The sequence below is a fragment of the Callorhinchus milii genome, unplaced genomic scaffold, assembly GCF_018977255.1.
Source record: "Callorhinchus milii isolate IMCB2004 unplaced genomic scaffold, IMCB_Cmil_1.0 Scaffold3, whole genome shotgun sequence".
NCBI lineage: Eukaryota > Metazoa > Chordata > Chondrichthyes > Chimaeriformes > Callorhinchidae > Callorhinchus > Callorhinchus milii.
This window is the reverse complement of record NW_024704744.1, coordinates 1,820,871-1,841,314: the sequence shown is the minus strand read 5'-3', so window position 1 is coordinate 1,841,314 and position 20,444 is coordinate 1,820,871. Positions and strand designations below refer to the sequence as shown.

At 47.5% G+C, this 20,444-nt stretch overlaps 1 protein-coding gene across 3 annotated transcripts in view; it reads right to left on the bottom strand.

Moving 5' to 3' along the window:
- vta1 (vesicle (multivesicular body) trafficking 1) overlaps window positions 1-20,444 on the bottom strand; it is an 83,848-nt gene that overhangs the window by 48,891 nt on the left and 14,513 nt on the right. For all 3 annotated transcript variants that reach the window (XM_042333415.1, XM_042333417.1, XM_042333416.1), the window contains exon 2: window positions 3,664-3,758. In XM_042333415.1, the coding sequence (XP_042189349.1) occupies window positions 3,664-3,758 (95 nt within the window). The remainder of the gene's footprint in view (window positions 1-3,663; window positions 3,759-20,444) is intronic.

Sequence of the window (20,444 nt, the reverse complement as noted above, 5' to 3'; positions counted from 1 at the left end):
CTACATACTGCTCGGTAAACAGAGGCATGTGGATTAAGGAAACTTGTCTAAGGTTTCGCCCTGCCCGGGAATCAAACCCGGTCCTCTCGTTTGCGAAACGAGTGCTCCAACTACTGAGCTACAGGACTCCACAATCAATTTTGAAATTAATCCATTCAGCAAGAGACTGACGAGGATTGGGGTGATGGGGATATGGAGTTGGGTGAGGATATGGGCAGCGGAGTTTTGAATTAATTCGAGTTTATGAATGGCGGAGGCGAGGAGGGAGTGGGAAAAATCGAGCACAACAACTTGCATTTATATAGCGCCCTTCATGTAGGATGGTGTCCCGGAGAGCTTCAAAGAGTACAGAATTGGAGCAGACAAACACACATAGATACAAAGAGATATACACACACACACACACACAGACCTGGCGCCAATTCGTTCCCTTTGGTCTCTCTACCACAACCCATTTTGAACATCATGGAGTCCTGTAGCTCAGTGGTTAGAGCACTCGCTTTGCAAGCGAGACACCTGGGTTCGATTCCCGGGAGGGCAAAACCTTGGGCAAGTTTCCTTACTCCACACGACTGATAATAATCCCTCGAGAAAAAAAACAATAATAAATTGGTCACTTCAGTCCACGGCTGTCTGTGGGACGCTGCTGTGCGCAATTGGCTGCCGCGTTTCACCCACAAATATACAGACAATTCAGTTTACAGTATATTCTGTGAAGTGCTTTGAGATGCCTAAAAGACGTGAAAGGCACTATATCAAATGCAAGGATTATTATTATTATTATCCCCATTGAGTCTCCCTCGATGCCTTTTGCCTCAGTGAGTTCCACTGCGGTTTCAAGAGGGAAGTATCCAAGTACATGAAAAGATACAACTTTCATTTTTATATTGCCCATCATGTGGGGTTAGCGATAGAAGCTTGAAGGGGTATGAGGATAAGACAGAGCAGTGGGATTGAATAACCTTGCTCTGAGAGTCAGTGCAGACTTGATGGGCGGAGTGGCCTTTTACTGTGCTATGAATTTCTATGACACTTTCACAACCTCAGTCGCAACAAACACTATTTTGAGTTTTCATGTGAATTTGATAGGAAGTCTTTCACATAAGGAGGTTGTCTCAAAAGCACCTCACAGGATTTTACTGTGAAGTGCGATGACTGCCGATTTGTGGCCGAAAGCAAGTCAGTTTGCGCACAGCAAAGTCCCACAAACAGCCGTGAGGTCAGTGATAATCTTATCTGGTGGATTGTCGGCCAGGATACCGGGAGAGAAAAACTCCCTTCTCTTTACAAGCAGTTTTGTCAGGTCAGGTCAACAGGTGGTTGACATCACTTCCCACTCTGCGCGAACGCAGCGAACAGGAAGTGATGGAGCGGTGACCTGGAGTTCAGCCGTTTTGTACTTTCGACGTGGGAACCGGACGGGGCGCCGGGAGAGAGTGTCACACAGACACAGTCAAACCAAACCCGCTGTCGCGCCTCGCTATAACCTTGGGGATTGGGAGGGTGAGGGTGTGTAAGATTCCCAAAGCAGCACATGATAACAGGGCTGCACTGTGTTACGGGCTAACCTTGGCCTCCTAGGGGCCATCTTAAACAGCACCCCCTGCTCGATCAACACGCCCTGTAGAGGTGCGCGGAGTAAATCGAACCGAGGAGAAAAGAAAACATGCCCTCAGCGAGAGGAGCTTTTAATGAACGCAGGTTTCAATATAAATAGATGGATCACTGTTGAGAAAAAGTGTGAGTGTATTTTCTTTTCCTGAATGATTACCTTTAATTGGGGCAAGCGAAGCCAGAGAAAACACTTCTACCCTTCTCGTGAGAGCGCTGAATGGGTCCCTTTCACTGGCCTGTGTTGTTCTACTCTTACCTGGAAATCAAAGCCTACATTTCGCTCTTTTAATATACCCAGATTCTCGGTCATTTAGGGGGAAGAATCAACGTGTATGTGCTCGCTGAGCAGCGAAGGTGGAAAAATTGTTAACCGCACTCTGGTAAATATCGGTGCTGCTTTTAATTAAAAACCTGAGAAATCTTATCCCCATGTTACACTGGAGAAAGAAAACGCAAGGATTATTGAGAGAGAGGGAGAGAGAGAGACGTGAGAGACATACAGAAAAGACAGAAAGAAAGGACAGAAAGCAAGTGAAACAGTCACTCACACACACCAAAAATAGAAAGAAAAACAACTTAATAATAATTTGCCTACAAATACAGTCATTACACTTTGCTTTGAGACGTCTTCCCCACATGAAAGGCGTTACATCAAATGCAAGTTTATTACTATAATTCTTATATTTGATACAGCACCTTTCATGTACAAAGGTTGTCTCAAAGCTCTTCACAGGATTTACTGTAAAGTGTATTCACTGCATTTTGTGGAGCAAACTCGGCAGCCAATTTGGCACAGCGGTGTCCCACAAACAGCTGTGGAATGGGTAACCAATTTTATTTGGGGGATTGTTGGCCAGGACACCAGGAGAGAAAAATTCCCTTCTCTTTTCAAATAGTGCATTGAGATCTTTAACGTCCACCTGAACAGGCCTTGGTTTAACGTTTCATCCGAAGGACGGCACCTCCGAAAAAGCAACACGATCCTCCTTTCCCCCAGCACTGTACTGGAGTGTCAGCCTAGACGGTAGAAGCTCAAAGTCCTAGTCTATCAACTGAGCCAGGTTGACAACTTAAACTTGCATTTATGTAATGCCCTTTACCGAGGATAACATAGAGAGACAAAACAAGATGCACACCCAGAGAAAGGATAGGGGAAGAAAGAGAAAGACACACACATCCATATGGCTCGACAATGCCAACTCCCTGCTGTCAGCCTTCCCAAATCTTCCCTCCACGAGCTGCAGGTTATCCAGAACTCTGCAGCTCGTGCCCTCCCCCGCTCCAGGCTCCGTGACGCCATAAACCCCCACCCTCGCCCGGCTCCACTGGGTCCACTTCGCTCAAGGAGGATTGAGTTCAAAATTCCCGTCCTCACCTTCAAGGCCCTCCATGGCCTTGCCCCCTTCTACTTCTCCGACCTGCTAACCCCATACCAACCTCTCCATTCCCTCCGCTCAGCAGCTCCGGCCTGCTCCATGTCCCCCACCTGCCCACCCCACTATTAGGGTCGGGCCTTCATCCTCTCTGCCCCCGCCCTCCTGAACTCCATCCCACATTCCCTTCGCCTCACACTCTCTCTTGCCTCCTTTAAGGCACGTTTCAAGACCCTCCTCTTCGACTTTGCCTTCGGCCACCCTCCAACCCCCCGTTCCCAAAGGTTACCCTCCCTGTGGGTAAAGGGAATAGAAGGGTTAGAGAATGATATGTTCTATGAATGCATGTAAGTAACAATCCTTGCATTTGATATCCGCCTTATCACATCGGCGAGATGTCTTAAATTGCCTCACAGGATATTCTGCAAAGCAGATTGAGTGTGTATTTGTGGGTGAAACGCAGCAGTGTTCCACACCCGTTGTGGATTGAGTGAACAGTCAAGTTCCTACTTATTGCGAGGTAAACAGAGGTCTGTGGAGTAAGGAAACTTGCCTAAGGTTTCGCCCCGACTGGGAATCAAACTCAGCGATCGATGAATGGAGCGTATGAGAGCCCCGGGGAGGGGGAGGTCAACAGCCCAACATGGAATTCGCCGGGGTTTAAACTTTTACTTACACTTTCCAGCAAATCCATCAGTTTCCCCAAGAACTTCCGACATTCTGGACTTTTGTCGTCGAGCTTCAACCCAGTCTGGACGGCATACAGGCGGCCTGCACACACAGAGCACGTGGGGTCAGCGTTCACAGTCACACAAAGAGAGGATGATATTCCGATATGTAGTGCCATAGAAAACAATTCTCCCAATTCTCAACCAGTAGCATTGTTAATAATAATAATAATAATCCTTGCGTTTGATACAGTTCCTTATCACATTGTTGAGACGTCTCAAAGCGCTTCACAGAATACACTGCAAAGTGTAGTGACTGGGGGTTTTGTGGGCGAAACGCGGCAGCCAATTGCGCTGAGCTGTATCCCACCAACAGTTGGAGGGCTTATTACCCCTGGAAAGTGATCCACCAATCGACTAACAATCGTGTTCCTACTGAATACTAGGTAAGCAGAGGCGTGTGGAGTAAGGAAACTTTGCTCCGCCCGGGAATCAAATCCGACTCCCATTGCTTGCGAGGCAAGTGATCTAACCACTACGGAACAGGACTCCACAACCCCATTCATTTGCTTGTGTTGGAATCCTGATTTCACGTGCTCAGGAAGGCTGCCCTCTCAGATAAGCAGAACCCTTGGGTTACCATACTATTTGGTGTAGTCGGCCTGGCTCATTCGGTAGTATTCTCACCTCTGAGTCAAAGGGTTGTAGTTTCAAGGACATGGAACTCCATACACTCCAGGGTCGATATTAGATCCCGTGGCGCTATTCAAAGAGAAGGGAGGTTCTCTCTCTCAGTGTCCTGGCCAACAATCCCCCAAATAAAATTGGTTATTCTCTATTTAGTTACTTCCTTATTAATCTATTTATTTATTTAACCTCCGGTTACCTAGCAGTAAGTAAGAACCTGGTTGTTACTCGATGAGTGGATCGCTATCCAGGAGTAATAATCCCTTCAATAAAGATAAACAAAATAAAAAATGTGGTCACTCCATCCACAACTGTTTGTAGCACACTGCTGTGCGCAATTAGCGCACTTGTTTCGTCTACAAAATACTCCGTCAATCCGCTTTACAACATATTCTGTGAAGTGTTTTGAGACGTCTCGGTGACATGTTAAGGCGCTCTATCAAATGAAAGGATTATTATTTCGTATTATTTGTCTCCCACCCACCCCTGTGCCCAATCTGGGAGCAGCGACCAATATAAACAGTCTGCCTTTCTCATCAGTCCCTGTGAAATTTACCAGATACTGGAGTTCACACAACCTCTTAATAGCCCTATGATAAGCAAGACTCCAATCCCTCCCTTTCCTCCCCAACCCCCTCACCATTCCAGTCTACCACACACATGCTTCTCACTGCCTTCATCCTGGCTGTTGTAAGACTGACATTCCTCCTGGTGGAATGGGGAGGCAGGGCAGAGCTTATTTTTATTAGGATGATGATCTTTGCATTTGATATAGCGCTTTATCAAGTCGTTGAGACAACAACAACAAGAACAATAAAATTACATTTGTAAAGCACCTTTCACGTCAGGAGGACGTCCCAAGGCACTGGACAGTGAGAGTTTCGGACCTGAGCTGGGGGCCGGCATCAGGGAGGGTGGAGGGCGGGGGGGGGGGGAGCAGGCACATCGGAAGCACGGTCGAAGAGGAGGGTCTTGAGATGGATCTTGAAGAAGGCAAAGGAGAGGGTGAGGTGGAGGGATTACGGGATGGAGTTCCAGAGGGTGGGGGCAGAGTGTGGCAGAAGGCCCGGCTGCCAATGGTGGGGCGGGCAAGGAGAGGGATGTGAAGCAGGCCGGAGCCCTCTGAGCGGAGGGAGCGAGCAGGACGGTAGGTGGTTAGGAGGTCACAGAGGTAGGTAGGAGCAAGACCATGGGGGGCTTTGAAGGTGAGGACCAGGATCTTGAACTGTATCCTCTGTGTGATGGGGGGCCATTGGAGTCGGGCGAGGAGACGTCTCAAAGCAATTCACAGAAAATACCGTAAAGTGAATTGACTGTATTTTCTGTGGGAGAAACTGGGCGGCCAATTGCGCACAGCCGGGTCCCCACAAACAATCGCGGATTAAGTGACTAAATTATTATTTTTGGGGAATTTTTCTTTGACCCGATTATTATCCCCGGAAAGCGATCCGCTCATTGACGAATGGGTTCCTACTTACTACTAGATAAACAGAGGCGTGTGGAGTAAGGAAACTTGCCTAAGGTTTCGCCCTGTCTGGGAACTGAACCCGGGTTCTCTCGCTTGCGAGGCGAGCGCTCTAACCAATACAGTACAGGAACTCCACAATTGGTGCTGTGCCATCTATTTGCTTTCACCAGCATCCCGTAAATCTTGATAACAGGCTAAGTTTGCCCTAGACATGAATGGTGCTCACACGCCTGGCAAGTTTCTTGTAACACTTCTCTCACACTACTGGAAAAAACTCAAGAAAAGTCTGTTGCTCCATAATAGGGGGTTGGCAGAGGTAAGGGGGAAGGATTCTTCCCACAGTGCTCCCGTCAACGTATGCAAGCCGAACAGGTAGGGTCCAGTCTGTCCAAGCTTCCCGCTGCTTGTCCAGCTAAGACTACCCTATTCGTTAGAGCTTTGGCTTGCAGGGTTAACAGGAGTTGAGTGGGAGGATTCCTTGCCCCCAGTGACTGGTCTGCCCTTCCAGGTCCTGCCGATGAGCCGGGCCGGGCTGTGCTGTCATCAGCAGTGAGTGCCCCGGGTTACCGCGGACCCGCCTGGCTCGGGAACTGATCTGGAGACCGTCAGAGGGCTCGATTCTGACATTCCTCTGCTAGGATGTCACTTTGGAGCCAGTTCAGCTCTAAGGAGACCCCACTTAACCCCCCCCCTCCCCCCAGGAGGATAAAAAGGGTGACTGAAGTTATTTGATAAGAGATAAGCCAGACAACTGTAAATTGGTGAGAGCCAGGCTATCACTTGATATCACCAAAGCACGAGATACTACACTGGCTACTGAACTAAACATGAGCGTAAGGATGTGTTGAATGGACAGACAGTGATGGAAATGAACAGCGAGGTCAATTTTAACTACGGAAAACAGGCTGCTTTATTTTGGTCTCAAACTTTCCATTTGGTCTGTTTACTGACAGCCCCGATGGGAGAATAAAACTCCTGGGACAGCTGTCTTGATAGTTTAACAAACCCAAATCATCACGCACGTTCACACACACACTCAAACACACGAACCCCCCCCCCCCACATACAGACAAACCACACACACACGTACAAACCACACGCGCCACAATCACACGTGCACACGCAAACAAGCAGACACCACACACACAGAAACGCACTCAAATTGCGCAGATACACAGAACCCACACACACACACAGACACAAACAAACCATACACATACCAATGCACACACACCACACTCACCCACACAAACAAGCCCCAACCACCAACACAAATTGCACACATAACACACAAAAAACACACAAACAAACACAAACCACACACAAATCAGAATAACCTTCGTCCCAAAACGCTTTACAGAATACACAGTAAAGTGTAGTGACTGTGTATTCGTGTTTTATGGGTGAAACGCGGCAGCCAATTGCGCAGGTAGCAGTGTCTCACAAACAGTCGTGGATTGAGTGACCGCATTTTTTTTTAGGGCCTCCTACTTTCTGCGAGGTAAACAGAGGGGTTTGGAGTGAGGAAACTTGCCTCAGGTTTCGTCCCGCCCAGGAATAGAACCCGGGTCCTCTCGCTTGTGGGGCGAGTGCGCTAACCATTGAGCTACAGGACCTCCTGAGGACATCCCGAGGCTCTCTCCACCTTTCAAAAATCAAAGCACCTGCCAGAACGATGCAGTTTAATTTCCCGTTTGGTTCCAAGTGAGCAATTCGCGTTCCCCCACAATCACGGGCTCAATAACCCTTCCCACTGCTCCCAAATGAACGCACAGTTTAAAGACAGCAACACAACGCGTGGAATTCATGCGTCACACGCAGCCCCGTTGGGGACTATTATGCGTCATGTGTAAAGGCACGGGTACAGACAGAAACAAAGGTGAACTTAATTGTACAATTAGCCATGGCCTGGAGTGAATACTTATTTAAATAATCACCAGCTATTAATCATGATTCAAGACACCTGCAATTCTCTGTCCACGCGTTCACACGTGGGCCAATGCAGCTATGTTTACACGCCAGTTCACACATGCCGCAGAACGCTGCCGTGTTCACACGTGTGTTAACACATGGGTTATGCTGCTGTGTTTACTCCCGAGTTTACGCAAGGTATCTAAGACTGCTGTTTCCACGTGCTCTTTTACGGATAACTGCTTGAAATAATAATAATCCTTGCATTTAATGGCGCACTTCATCACATTGGTCAGACGTCTCAAAAGCGCATCAGAGGATATACTATAAAGTGAATTGATGGTATTTTGTGGGCGAAATGGTTGCCAAGCTCCTACAAAATGCAGAGTCAGTGCAGTTGACAGCAATTACCTGTGATGCGCTGTGAGTCATTTCAATGTTAAGATGCTATCAAACACAAGGATTTTCTAACACACACACATCGCGTGAGAAACTGCCTTCTTCCTTTGAATAATGCCACAGGATCTTTAACATCTTCCTGAATGGGCCTCGATATAACATCTCGTCCCAAAGGACCCTCCCCCCAGCATTGCGTTGGGAGCGTCAGCCCTGACTTTGACAGCAAAGTAAAAACTAAATGATAATAATAATTGGGTCACTCAATCCAAGACTGTTTGTGGGACCCTTTTGTGCGCAATTGCCTGTCGAGTTTCACCCACAAAATAGAGTCAATTCACTTTATAATACATCCTGCGAAGCGCTTTAAGATGGCTCAATTACGTGATAAGGCGCTATATCAAATGCAAGGATTATTATTATAATAAAGACTTGAGATGGGGCTTGAACGCAACCTGATTAAACACACACACACACACGAACATACACACACGCATACACTTTGGAACCTATCGTGCTGTATTGACAAGTTTGTGGACGTCATGCCAGTGAAAATATCTCTGAATTTCAGACATGACGTCCCCACTCATGGCACCGCTCACTGTTCCTCCTTGGAATAACACGGCAGATTATTTCCCTGTTCCTGGTTCGTGTTTGTGAGCGGCAATGGCACGAAAACAGCTCGTGTCAGGAAATTACTCTTCGCGACCACACCAAAGGCTGCCTTTGTGCTGCTCGTTTCAGGGGCCAGACCTGAGCTGGAATCATAACTGCGGCTCAACAACAAACTGCGCAAGTTACGCATGGCGTTGCTTTCAACGGGATATTCCTCTGGGTAAGATTGCTGCTGGTGCCAGTTCAGACCCATAGCAGTGTCAACAAGAGGTAGGCTCCTGCCCTCACACATTCCACCCCTCCCAACCCTCACCACTGCCACATCTCCTCGTTCACAACCCCCTCCGTCCCTACACTTTAATAACTGTCTCCAAAACAGTGGCCTATTTTGAAGTATCAGCTTAGTTGGTAGCGCTCTCGTCTCTAAGTCAAGAGGGTTCTGGGTTCACATCAGGAGTTTGAGCTCATATTCAAGGCTAATGCTCCAGCACAATACTGCAGGAGCTTCTGTCTCTCAGGTGAGACATTAAACCAAGTTTTGTTTGCCTGTTCGAGTGGGCTTTAAAGATCCTGTGATACTATTACAGGAAAAAAGGGAGTTTCTCTCTCTCCCGGTGTCCTGGCCAACAACCCCCACAGAATAAATTGTACATTCCCATCACGGTTGTTTATGGGACGTCACTGTGAGCAAATTGGCTGTTGTGTTCGCCTACAAATACACAACACCAACAACTTGCATTTATATAGCGCTCTTTAATGCGGGGTAGCGTCCCCGAGCACTTGTCGATGACACAGTCACTAAACTTCACAGTAAATCCTATGAAGCACTTTGAGGCATTTTGACATAATAAACCCATGTATCAAATGCAAAGAATATTATTATACAGTAAACTCCTAATAACTTGACCCTGGCTTACCTTCTCATAACAACTTTAGTCACTATCCTCTCCATATCCCGGCTGCATTTATTTATGTATTTATACATACGCCGAACTCGCACTCCTGATAACTCGTCACTGAGCCCTTTCCCTGGGAGTGACGAGTTAGCAGGAGTTTCCTGTGTTAAATGAGGTGCCTTCATTGGTGAGTTTGGGATCATTATCAATAACAGCAACAACTCGCACTCAGTCAGACCCCTTTATAAGCCTCAGTACACTTTGAGGCGTCAGCCTGGCTCAGTTGGCAGCAGTCTCGCCTCTGATTGAGAAGGTTGTGGATTCAAGCACCGCATGTAAATAGGGCTGTACAGAATGTGGGCACACCGGGAATCTCAGCCCTGATGAAAAGAGAATGGAGTTTCTCCCTGTGCCCTGGTCAACAATCCTCCAAATAAAATCGGCCATCACACCTCATAGCTGCCTGTTGTGATCTGGCTGCAGGCAAAAAGGCTGCCGTGTTTGCCTCCGAAAGACAGTCCTTACACTTGCCAGAAATCACTGTAAAGCGTCTTGGATGTCTGAAAATACGGTGCCATAAAAAGCAAGCAATAATTATAATCCTTGCATTCAAGAGATCCTCTGCAATGTCAAAACAACTCAAAGCCCTTGAGAGTTACAACAATAACAACAACAAAATTAAGTTTGTATAGCGTCTTTCACATCCGGAGGATGTCCTAAGGTTCTGGACAGTCAGTGTTACGGACTTGAGCTGGGGGTCGGGATTGGGGAGAGTGGAGGGCAGGGGGGGGGAAGCAGGGAGATCGAAGGCACGATCAGGAGCTGAGAGGGAGGATTCCCTGCCCCCAGTGACTGGTCTGCCCTTCCAGGTCCTGCCGATGAGCCGATGGGCCGGGCTGTGCTGCCATCAGCGGTGCCTGGAATACTCTTGACCTGCCGGACTAAAGACCGACCGTTACAGAGGGCTGACTCGATTCTGAGATTCCGTTGACAAACGTCACCTTGAAGACGGTTCAGCTCCAAGGAGACCCCCACGTACACTGTGGCTGAAGGCCGCTTGTCGGGGCAGAGGAATTATAATTAGCAAACGGAGTATGTAAACCATGCAATAGATCTGTGTGGATGTGCTCGCTGTCAGCCTGCTGAGGGTTGGAGAGTCCCAGAGACTGTACATTTTCTCATGGATCACCCACAATAGCGTTATACATCTTCTTGGGAAGCTTCAAAAACTTGCTAAAGCAATCAGGCTCAGTTCCCTGGAGGATGTGCACAGGGGTACAGTACAACACTCGCTCACAGTCCACGGCACTGTGAACTCCATACTGTGCCAGAGAGGGAAATACAAAGTGGATGTGGAGAGGAAAGCTTTGTAACATCCTAAATATTCCACAAATTTCCAAATCCTCATACCGTGTGGAGTGAACCACCAGAACGTTTACGTTTCACCTGCAAAATATACGGTCAAATCCACTTTACAAGACACAGTAGAACCTCACTAATCCGATGACTCCAGCGACTGGGCAGAAGTGACCTACTTAGGGAGGTGACCTGATCACTGAAACAGGTCGGGTTTTGTTTATGTTTATGTTTGACCCTCAACTGTACTTTCTAAGCCACATCCGTGCCATGACCTGCTCTACCTTCCCCCATCTCCACAACGTCGCCCAGCTCCGCCACTATCTCACACCACAGGCTGCCAAAGCCCTCATACACGCATTCATAACTATGCAAACTCCCTGCTTGTCATCCTCCCCAACTCTTCCCTCCATAGGCTGCAGATCATCCAGAACTCTGCAGCCCGGGTCCTCTCCCGCACCAAACTCCGTGACCCTATCACCCCCATCCTCGCCCGACTCCACTGGCTTCCCATCACACAGAGCATACAGTTCAAGATCCTGGTCCTCACCTTCAGAGCCCTCCATGGCCTCGCTCCCCCCCCCTACCTCTGCAACCTCTTAACCCCCTACCAACCTGCCCGCTCCCTTCGCTCAGGGGGCTCTGGCCTGCTTCACGTCCCCCGTCTCGCCCACCCCACCATTGGCGGGCAGGTCTACAGTCACTCTGCCTGGAACTCCATCCTACAGTCCCTCCACCCGCCACATCCCTTGCCTCCTTCAAGACCCATCTCAAGACCCTCTTGAGTCAGCCTTGATCAAATGCGAGGATTATTATTATTAAGACAATTCATATGGCGTCTTTCATGCCGGGAGGATGTCTCAAAGCGCTCGACAAAACTGACTGGATACCAGAGCTGTGGGGTCGAAGCTGAAGGCATCTCAACTATCTCCCATGGCAGACATTTCAATGACGTGATTATTATTGAATTATTATTATTATAGCACGTTTCAATTCAGAAGGACCTCACAAAGAGCTTCACAGGATTTACAGTGAAATGCAGTGACTGTATTTTGTGGGCGAACACAGCAGCCATTTTGCACACAGCATCGACCCACAAACAGCCACGAAGCAACTAACCAATTTATCTAGGAAACTATTTATGAACAATTATCAATTTATTATTATAATAATAATCCTTGCAGTTGATACAGCACCTTGTCACGTTGTTGAAACATCCTAAAGTGCTTCACAGAACATATTGTAAATTGGATTGACTGAGTATTTTGTGGGTGAAAGACGGCAGCCAATTGTGCATAGCAGTGTCCCAGAAACAGTTGTTTCTAATATTTCGATTTATCTGAAAATTGCCTCGAGCTCCCTTTTCTGGAAGGGAGAAATTGCCTTCTCTTCTCCATCTTCCAGGATATGTGACCACCACTTACAGAGGTTTAACATTCTCATCAAAGGACAACATCTCAGACAGTGCAGCAAGCCAGTATTGCACTGGCGTAGTCAGCCCGGTCTATGACCTCAAAGTCCCGAAGTGAGGCTTTCATCCACAACGATGATGGAAACTTCCATTTCTGTATAATTCACACACAATACAATTTTACATTTATAAAGCGCCTTTCGTAATCGGAGGACGTTCTTAGGTGCTTAGCAATGCTGGCCTGGCACCTGAGCTGGGGGTGGGAGCTGACTGGGGTGGGGAGAAGAGGGGAAATATGACCAAAAGCGCAGTCAAAGAGGAAGGTCTTGAGTCGGACCTTTAACAAGGAAGGAAGCGAGTCAGAGGAACCTGGGATGGAGTTACAGAGAACGGGGCCAAAAAACTCAACTGCTGACGGTGGCCTGGGGCGGGGGACACGAAGGGAAGACCAGGTTGGTAGGGTGGGGTGAGACTGAGGAGGAATTTAAAAGTGAGGACGAGGATCTTGAACTCTATTCTCTGGGGGATGGGGAGCCGGTGGAGCCGGGCGAGGGTGGGGGTGATAAGGACACGAGCTACAGAATTCGGAATGGTCTATAGCTCGTGTAGAGAAGGGCTGAGGAGTCTGATGAGCAGAGCATTGGGGTAATCAAGCCTGGACATGGATTAGGGTCTTGGCAGCCCGAGGGGAGAGGTTACGGCGGAGGGGTGAGGGAATGCATCAGAAAAGAACACTCTCATTTGTACTCCCACTGGCCCATTGTTATGTTAGCTGACTCAGCCGAGCAGAACGACATTTAAGTTGGACTGTCGAGCACGGCTTTTCTCTGCACCCCTGGAGGTGATGAAATTGCTTCCATCTGGTGCCGCTGTGCACAGCAAATTAGGCAGTATCCACATGGTCTGTGCAATTACTGTGCTCTGCTCTCCACACTCGTTTCCCACAGAGTCAAAGCAGACCAACACATGAGCAGCGCTGATCATCGGCAAGATGGGATCAAAGACGTGGAATCCTGTAATGCATTGGTTAACATGCTCGCCTCACAAGTGAGAGGAGCTGAGTTTTATTCCCAGGCAGGGCGAAACCATAGGCAAGTTTCCTTACTCAACACGCCTCTGTTTACCCAGCAGTAAGTAGGAACCCATTTGTTAGACGATTGGTAGATCGCTTTCAGGGGTTAATAATCCCTCCCAAAAAAAATGGAGTCACTCACTAATAATCCCTTCGTCCAAAAAAATTATTTGGTCACTCAATCCACGTCCACAGACCCAGATAGGACCTCGCTTCAACGTGTCATCTGAAACACAGCACAAGCGATCACAGCTGCAACAGTGCAGTCTGGACTGTGAGCTCAAAATCTCTAACCTGGGGATTGAACCCACAATCTTTTGACGTGGAGGCAAGAGCACTGCCGAGTGAACAGGAGAAGGCCCTACAGAGACCAGGACTGAATGTGATTTACAAAATTGGAACCAGGACTTGGACGATGCTGTTGCTGCAGAGTGCGGAGGAATTCTAATAAGGAAAATTGTTCCTCAGGAACTGCAGTGCTCATCTGCAATAGATTGTAGAACAAGATCCCAGGGAGTCGAGGTTTAACCTGTGAGTGACAGATAATGGCTAGCTTTGTTCCCTCTCGGCTTCGGTTGAAAATTGACCCATGGGCATTAGCCTGTCTCAGTGAGTTGAGATCATGTCTATGATTCTGGTTTCCCGCTTCTCCCTCGTAACCTCTGCTTCACCATCGGTGGCCGCGCTTTCAACCACTACGCCCCGAAGCTTTGGAATTCTCCCCCAATCCCTCTGCCTTTTCGCCTCCTTGCCCTCTTTCAGATCACGATTGAAGGCCTTCCTCTACTGTGCTGACAGTCACCTCCTCCCTCCCTCCAAGCTCCGCCACTGTTAAGCGCTCCGATACGCTGCCCCGCATAAAGGGCGCTGTATAAATTCAAGTTGCTGCTGTTGCTGAACCAAAAGGTTGGCGCAATGACTCCATGTGGCACTATTGAAAAAAGAGAGTATTTCTCTCCCGGTGTCTTGACTGACAATCCCCCAGATAAAATTGGTCATTCACTTCATGGCTGATGGTAAGACATTGCTGCGGGCAGAGTCTGTGATTGTGCAAAGCCATTGCACTTTACAGTAAATGCCAAGAAATTTAGATAATAATATGTGATTCCAAGTCCCAATGTGGGACTTGAACTCACAACCTTCTGACTCAAGTCGAGACGGAGCCAGGCTAACACATGTTTCAACAACGTGAGAAAGCTCTTCAGATAATGAGAAAATCATTATTATTGTTGTTGCTGCATGGATTCCTCTCTTTTCCCCTTGCTCCGCACACACATTCCCTTGTTCTCATAGCTTTCCACACACACTATGGAGAAGGTAACTGCAGCCAATGTTCATCTCTCAATACAAAAGCCCCTGTGACAAGTACATGTTCACCTGTATCAACAATGATTATTATTATAACACTTGTATTTGATACAGCGTCTTATCATGTGGTCAAAAGTGCTTCACAAGATTGTTACTGTAAGGTGGAGTGACTGTGTGTTTTCTGTGGGCCAACCCGGCAGCCAATTTACCCACAGCAACGCCCACAAACAGCCGTGAAGTGAGTGACCAATTTTATCCGGCCAACTGGCTAGGACACTGGGACAAATTCTTGATCAATAAACGTTACTCAGTAATGATGGAATTGAGCGTCTTGGCCTTAGCACGTCTCTGACCCGTTTGCTCTCCACTCCTCCTCCTGCCCACCTTCGCTCAGAGGGCAGTAGCCCTCCATATGTCCCTCTTCCTCTCTGCTCCACCATGCTTTCAGCCAATATGTCCCTAGGCTCCTAGCTTCGGAACATGATTGAGGATTTGAGCACCACCTCAAGACTCCCGGTGTCCTGGCCAACAATCCCCCAAATAAAATCGGTCATTCGGTCCAAGGCTGTTCATAGGACATTGCTGTGCACAAATTGGCTGCCCACACAAAATACAGTCACTGCACTTTACAATACAGTGTATCCTGTGAGTGCTTTGGGACGTCCTCCTGACGCGAAGGGTCCTGTACCAGATGCAAGGATTATTATTATGAAGAAGCAGAAAAGGGGTGAAAGGTTCTATGGAGCAGTGGATAGAGCTGTAGCTTATGTACCAGAAACTGACTGATTTGAATCCCGCTCCATGCTGAGTTTGCTGGTCTTAACCAGGGAGGCTACATCTCTCCTGGGCTTCTCGTCCCGTGGTAATTCTGGGGGAAAAGACAGCCAAGGTTCCTGCTCTTGGCCCATCCACAGCACCCTCTCCTGGTAGTGTGTGGCAGTCAGTTCAGCTACGAAGCCTCAACAGCCAAGTGGCCATCACTCACTGTCAAGGCTCGCGTGTGAGCAATGGCCAATCGGGAGAAAAGAACGTACCAGAGGGCAATGTCTGTGGAACCGTATAAACATCTTTACACATAGGGCGGTGGGAATGTGGAGAAGTATGTTGAAGAACTTAATAACTTGGCCACTCAATCCAGGACTGTTTGTGGGACACTCCTGTGCACAATTGGCTGCCACGTTTCGCCCACAAATATACAGTCAATTCACTTTACAGTATATCCTTTGAAGCGTTTTGAAATGTCTAGAAGACGTGATAAGGCGCTATATCAAATGCAAGGATTATTATTATTTATTAAAACGACTTTGGGGAGCAAGCAGGGGAATGGGATTAGAGTAGAGAGCTCCAGTGGGGAGTGAGCATCAGCGCAGACATGATGGAGGAAAGAGAAGGGGAATGGGATTAGAGTAGAGCGCTCCAGTGGGGAGTGAGCATCAGCGCAGATATGATGGAGGAAAGAGGAGGGGAATGGGAATAGAGTAGAGAGCTCCAGTGGGGAGTGAGCATCAGCACAGATATGATGGAGGAAAGAGGAGGGGAATGGGAATAGAGTAGAGAGCTCCAGTAGGGGAGCGAGCATCACACAGCTCAAATAATAATTGTGTCAAACAATAATATAATAATCCTTGCATTTAATAATAGCGCCTTATCACATCTTTTCGACACGTTTCAAAGCACTTCACAGAATATACTGTCAAGTGAATTGACCGGATATTTGTCAAATGGCTTCCTGCTCTGCGTTGTAATTGCTAGAAATGACATTTTCACAACAACAAAGAACACGGACTGTTTAAAAAGAACCCGGACTGAATTCTCCGCTGATCTTCAACTTACAGGATTCTCCAATGCAGATATCGGCAGAGCAGTGTAACTCAGAACTTCGAGTCCAATTTGGAAGTGTTCGAAATAATCAAATAGTTTCCATTTGCCTAAGCCATCCAACAAAGAATAGATTATGAAGATTTACTTGCTGGATTTAAAAAGGAATTGAATTCCCACAGTCGGCTGATCTGACAACTCATGAGCTGTAGTCAGAGTTATGAGGTGGATAGAATTATAGCTCACGGCTCTTCAGAATTTAAGCTCCTCCATCTGCTCCCCCTCCGCACAGCCCACTAGGGCTTGCGACACACACATCCCTCTCCCTCTCTGCACCAAGTCTTCAGTTTGTACGCCCCCACCCTCCGAAAATCCCTCCCTCTACCACCCTGTCTCGCCCCATTTCTTTCTGTCTTGTGGAGTCCTGTAGTGGTTAGAGCACTCGCTTCGCAAGCGGGAGGATCTGGATACGATTCCCGGGCAGGCAAAACTTCAGGCAAGTTTCCTTACTCCACACGTCTCTGTTCACCTAGTAGTAAGTAGGAACACAACAACAACAACAACAACAACAAGATTCCATTTATAAAGCGCCTTTCACGTCAGGAGGACGTCCCAAGGCGCTGCACAGTTGGGTCAGGACCCGAGCAGGGGGGAAATGGTCAGGGTGAGGGGAGGGAAGGGAGGGAGCGAGGAGGGGGAAGCGAGTCGAGAGGGGAGCTGAAGGAACCCGGTTGTTAGTCGATCATCAGATTGCTTTCCTTGGGTAATAATATATATTTGGTCACTCAATTTAAGACCGTTAGTGGGACACTGCTGGGTGCAATTGGCTGCTGCTTTTCACCCACAAAATACGCAGTCAATCCACTTTACAGTAAATTCTGTGAAGTGCCTTAAGACGTTTTGGCTACATGATAAGGAGCAATAATAATAATAATACTTGCATTTGATATAGCGTTTTTCACATCTTCTAGACGTCTCAAAGCGCCTCACAGAATAGACTGCAAAGTGAATTGACTGTATATTTGAGGGCGAAAATCAAATGTGATATCAAATGTAAGGATTATTATTATTTAGACCCAATCAAAAAGGACCTCAGGATTGAGGACTATCAATGTATGAGGAACAGAGTACCTAAACAAGGTTTATAATCGATAACTCGTGATAAGACCCTGACTTAACTTGTCACTACCACTTAAGTCATGTTGTCAATATCCCAGCCACCTTTATTTATGTATTTATACATAATAATAATCCTTGCATTTGATATAGCACCTTATCACATCTTCGAGACATCTCAAAGCGCTTCACAGAATACACTGTAGAGTATAGTGACTGTGTATTTTGTGGGCAAAATACATGTGCCTAACTCACTGCTCCTGATAACTCGTTACCGCTCAGTCTATCCCAAATAGGGTCAATGCAGAGATGCACCACAGGCGATGCTGAGACTGAGCCGATTAGTATGAAGGAGGCACAGACACTCAGTGTATTAGCAGCCGATTTCTAGCTGACGTTACAAACCTTTGACCTTCCACATGGGGAACAAGTCCCGCTTGTATCCCAGCCCCGCAGCTGGAGTTCACACAACACAAACCAGTGTGAGAAGTGGCCGCTTTCTCTCTCCTCTGTCGTCACCGATCTCATTGCCCTTTGTGTTTTTTTCAAAAAAAGACTAGCGCTCCTCAGCTCGCTCTGCCCCCAGCACTGCGAACCGAACCTCCTCCCACTTCTCAGCCTGTCTGTTAATTACATTATATATTCTAATCCTTGCATTTGATATAGCACCTTAACACGTCATCGAGACATCTCAAAGTGCTTCACAGAATATACTGTAAAGTGAATTGACTGTGTATTTTGTGGGCGCAACGTGGCAGCCAATTGCGCACAGCAGCGTCCCACAAACAATCGTGGATTGAGTGACCACGTTTTTTTGCGGAGGAAAGTGATCCGACAATCGACTAACAACTGGGTTCCTACTTACTGCAGGTAAACAGAGGCGTGTGGTGTACGGAAATGTTCCTACGGTTTTACCCTGCTCGGGTCCTCTGGTCTGTGAGGCGAGCAAGCTAACCTCTTCACCACGGTGCTCCACAATTGGGAACTAATGCTATTTTGTTCGCCCACAAAATGCACAGTCACTCCACTTCCCAGGAGACCTCATGAAGCGCTTTGAGAAGTCCTCCTGACATGAAAGACGCTGAGGCAAATGTAAGGATTATTATCAATAACAATAAATAAGCTATTGCTGTGTGAAAATTGGCTGCCGTGTTCAACAGAAAAAACATGGCCATCGTTTTGGCCATTCTGCCCCCACTTGGGAGTTCCCAGCCAATTCTGTGAAGCGCTCAACAGCGAGCCACTAGCTCGCTGTCGAGCGCTAGTGACAGGAAAGCCACGAGCTATATAAAATCGAAGGATTATTACATTCATTACCAAACACAAGCTATTGCTCTGTGTGAATTGGTTGTTGCATTCACTAACAAATGACTGCATTGGACAGAGCGCCTTTCATGTCGGGAGGACATCAACAACAACCACAGGCTGTCAAACAAAACACAGTAGCTACACTTTACAGTAAATCCCGTGAAGCATCTTGAGATATCCATCCGATGAGAAAGATGTTGGTCTGAAATGCAATGATTATTATCTCACAGACCAGGCTGACACTCCAGCGCAGTGCCTGAAACATGTTTTTTGATAAGCCACATACGGGAAAACCCATCGCCATGCTTAACGACTGTTGAGAGATCCGTGTACTCACGGAAACATGGGGAGTGTGCTGGATTGTCAGATGTGCCGTCATTTCATTATGACGTTAAACCCAGATACCATCTGCCTGTTGTGGTGAACATACACCCAGACATGCACACACAAACACACACAACTGAACAACAACAATAATTATATCCCAAACCGTGCCATGGAATCAGCACAAAAAACAGGCCTTTTGGTCCATCAAGTGTGTGCAGTACCTTTGTCAGGAGGACATCCTAAAGCAGTTCACGGAGTATACTGTGTTTTGTGGGCGAACGTACAGCCAATTTGCACGCAGCAATATCCCTCTGCCATGAAGTGAGTGACCAATATTGTTTGGGGGATTATTGGCCAGGACTCCGGGAGAGAGAAACTCCCTTCTCTTTCTGAAAAGCGCGGCGGGATCTTTAACGTCCTTTAACAGGCAGACGGGACGTTGGTTTAACTGAAGGACGACACCTCCGACAACCAGCACTCTCCCAGCCCTGTGCTGGAGTGTCAGCCACAGTCCTAGATCAAGTAAGGTCAGACGAGTGAGGAAGAAAACAAGATTCCTCATGCTATAATCATTCATGTTTGTGATTCTTTCCCTACGAGCCCCGCTCCCTCAGCAAAATATGCTTTCAACACTGATTCCCTTTCAACTTGGGGGAACAAAAAATGAACTATGCGCTGCTTCACACCTCATTTGAAGTCGAGACCAAAATGCCGAGGTTTGTTAAAGGGATCTTTGTTCAGTGTGAGCAGCTGAAGACCGCCTCAGCCCTGTCTGTCCGCACACAGGTGACTTTAAAACAGAATTTTCTGACTGCATCGCTGTTCAGCTGTCTTCACATTGTAAATCACTGATTTACCAAATCGTACACACGGGCGCAGAGGAGATTATTTATGCCTTTCAAGGCTGAAAGTCGGGGCACTGGTCTGGAACATGTTAGTTTATCTGAGAGGGGAACTGAGGTCAAAGAAGGTACATAAGAACATAAGAATTAGGAGCAACAGTAAGCCATTCGGCCCCTCGAGCCTACCCCGCCATTCAATAAGATCATGGCTGATCTATTCTAACTCCACCTTCCCACCTTATCCCCATATCCCTTAAT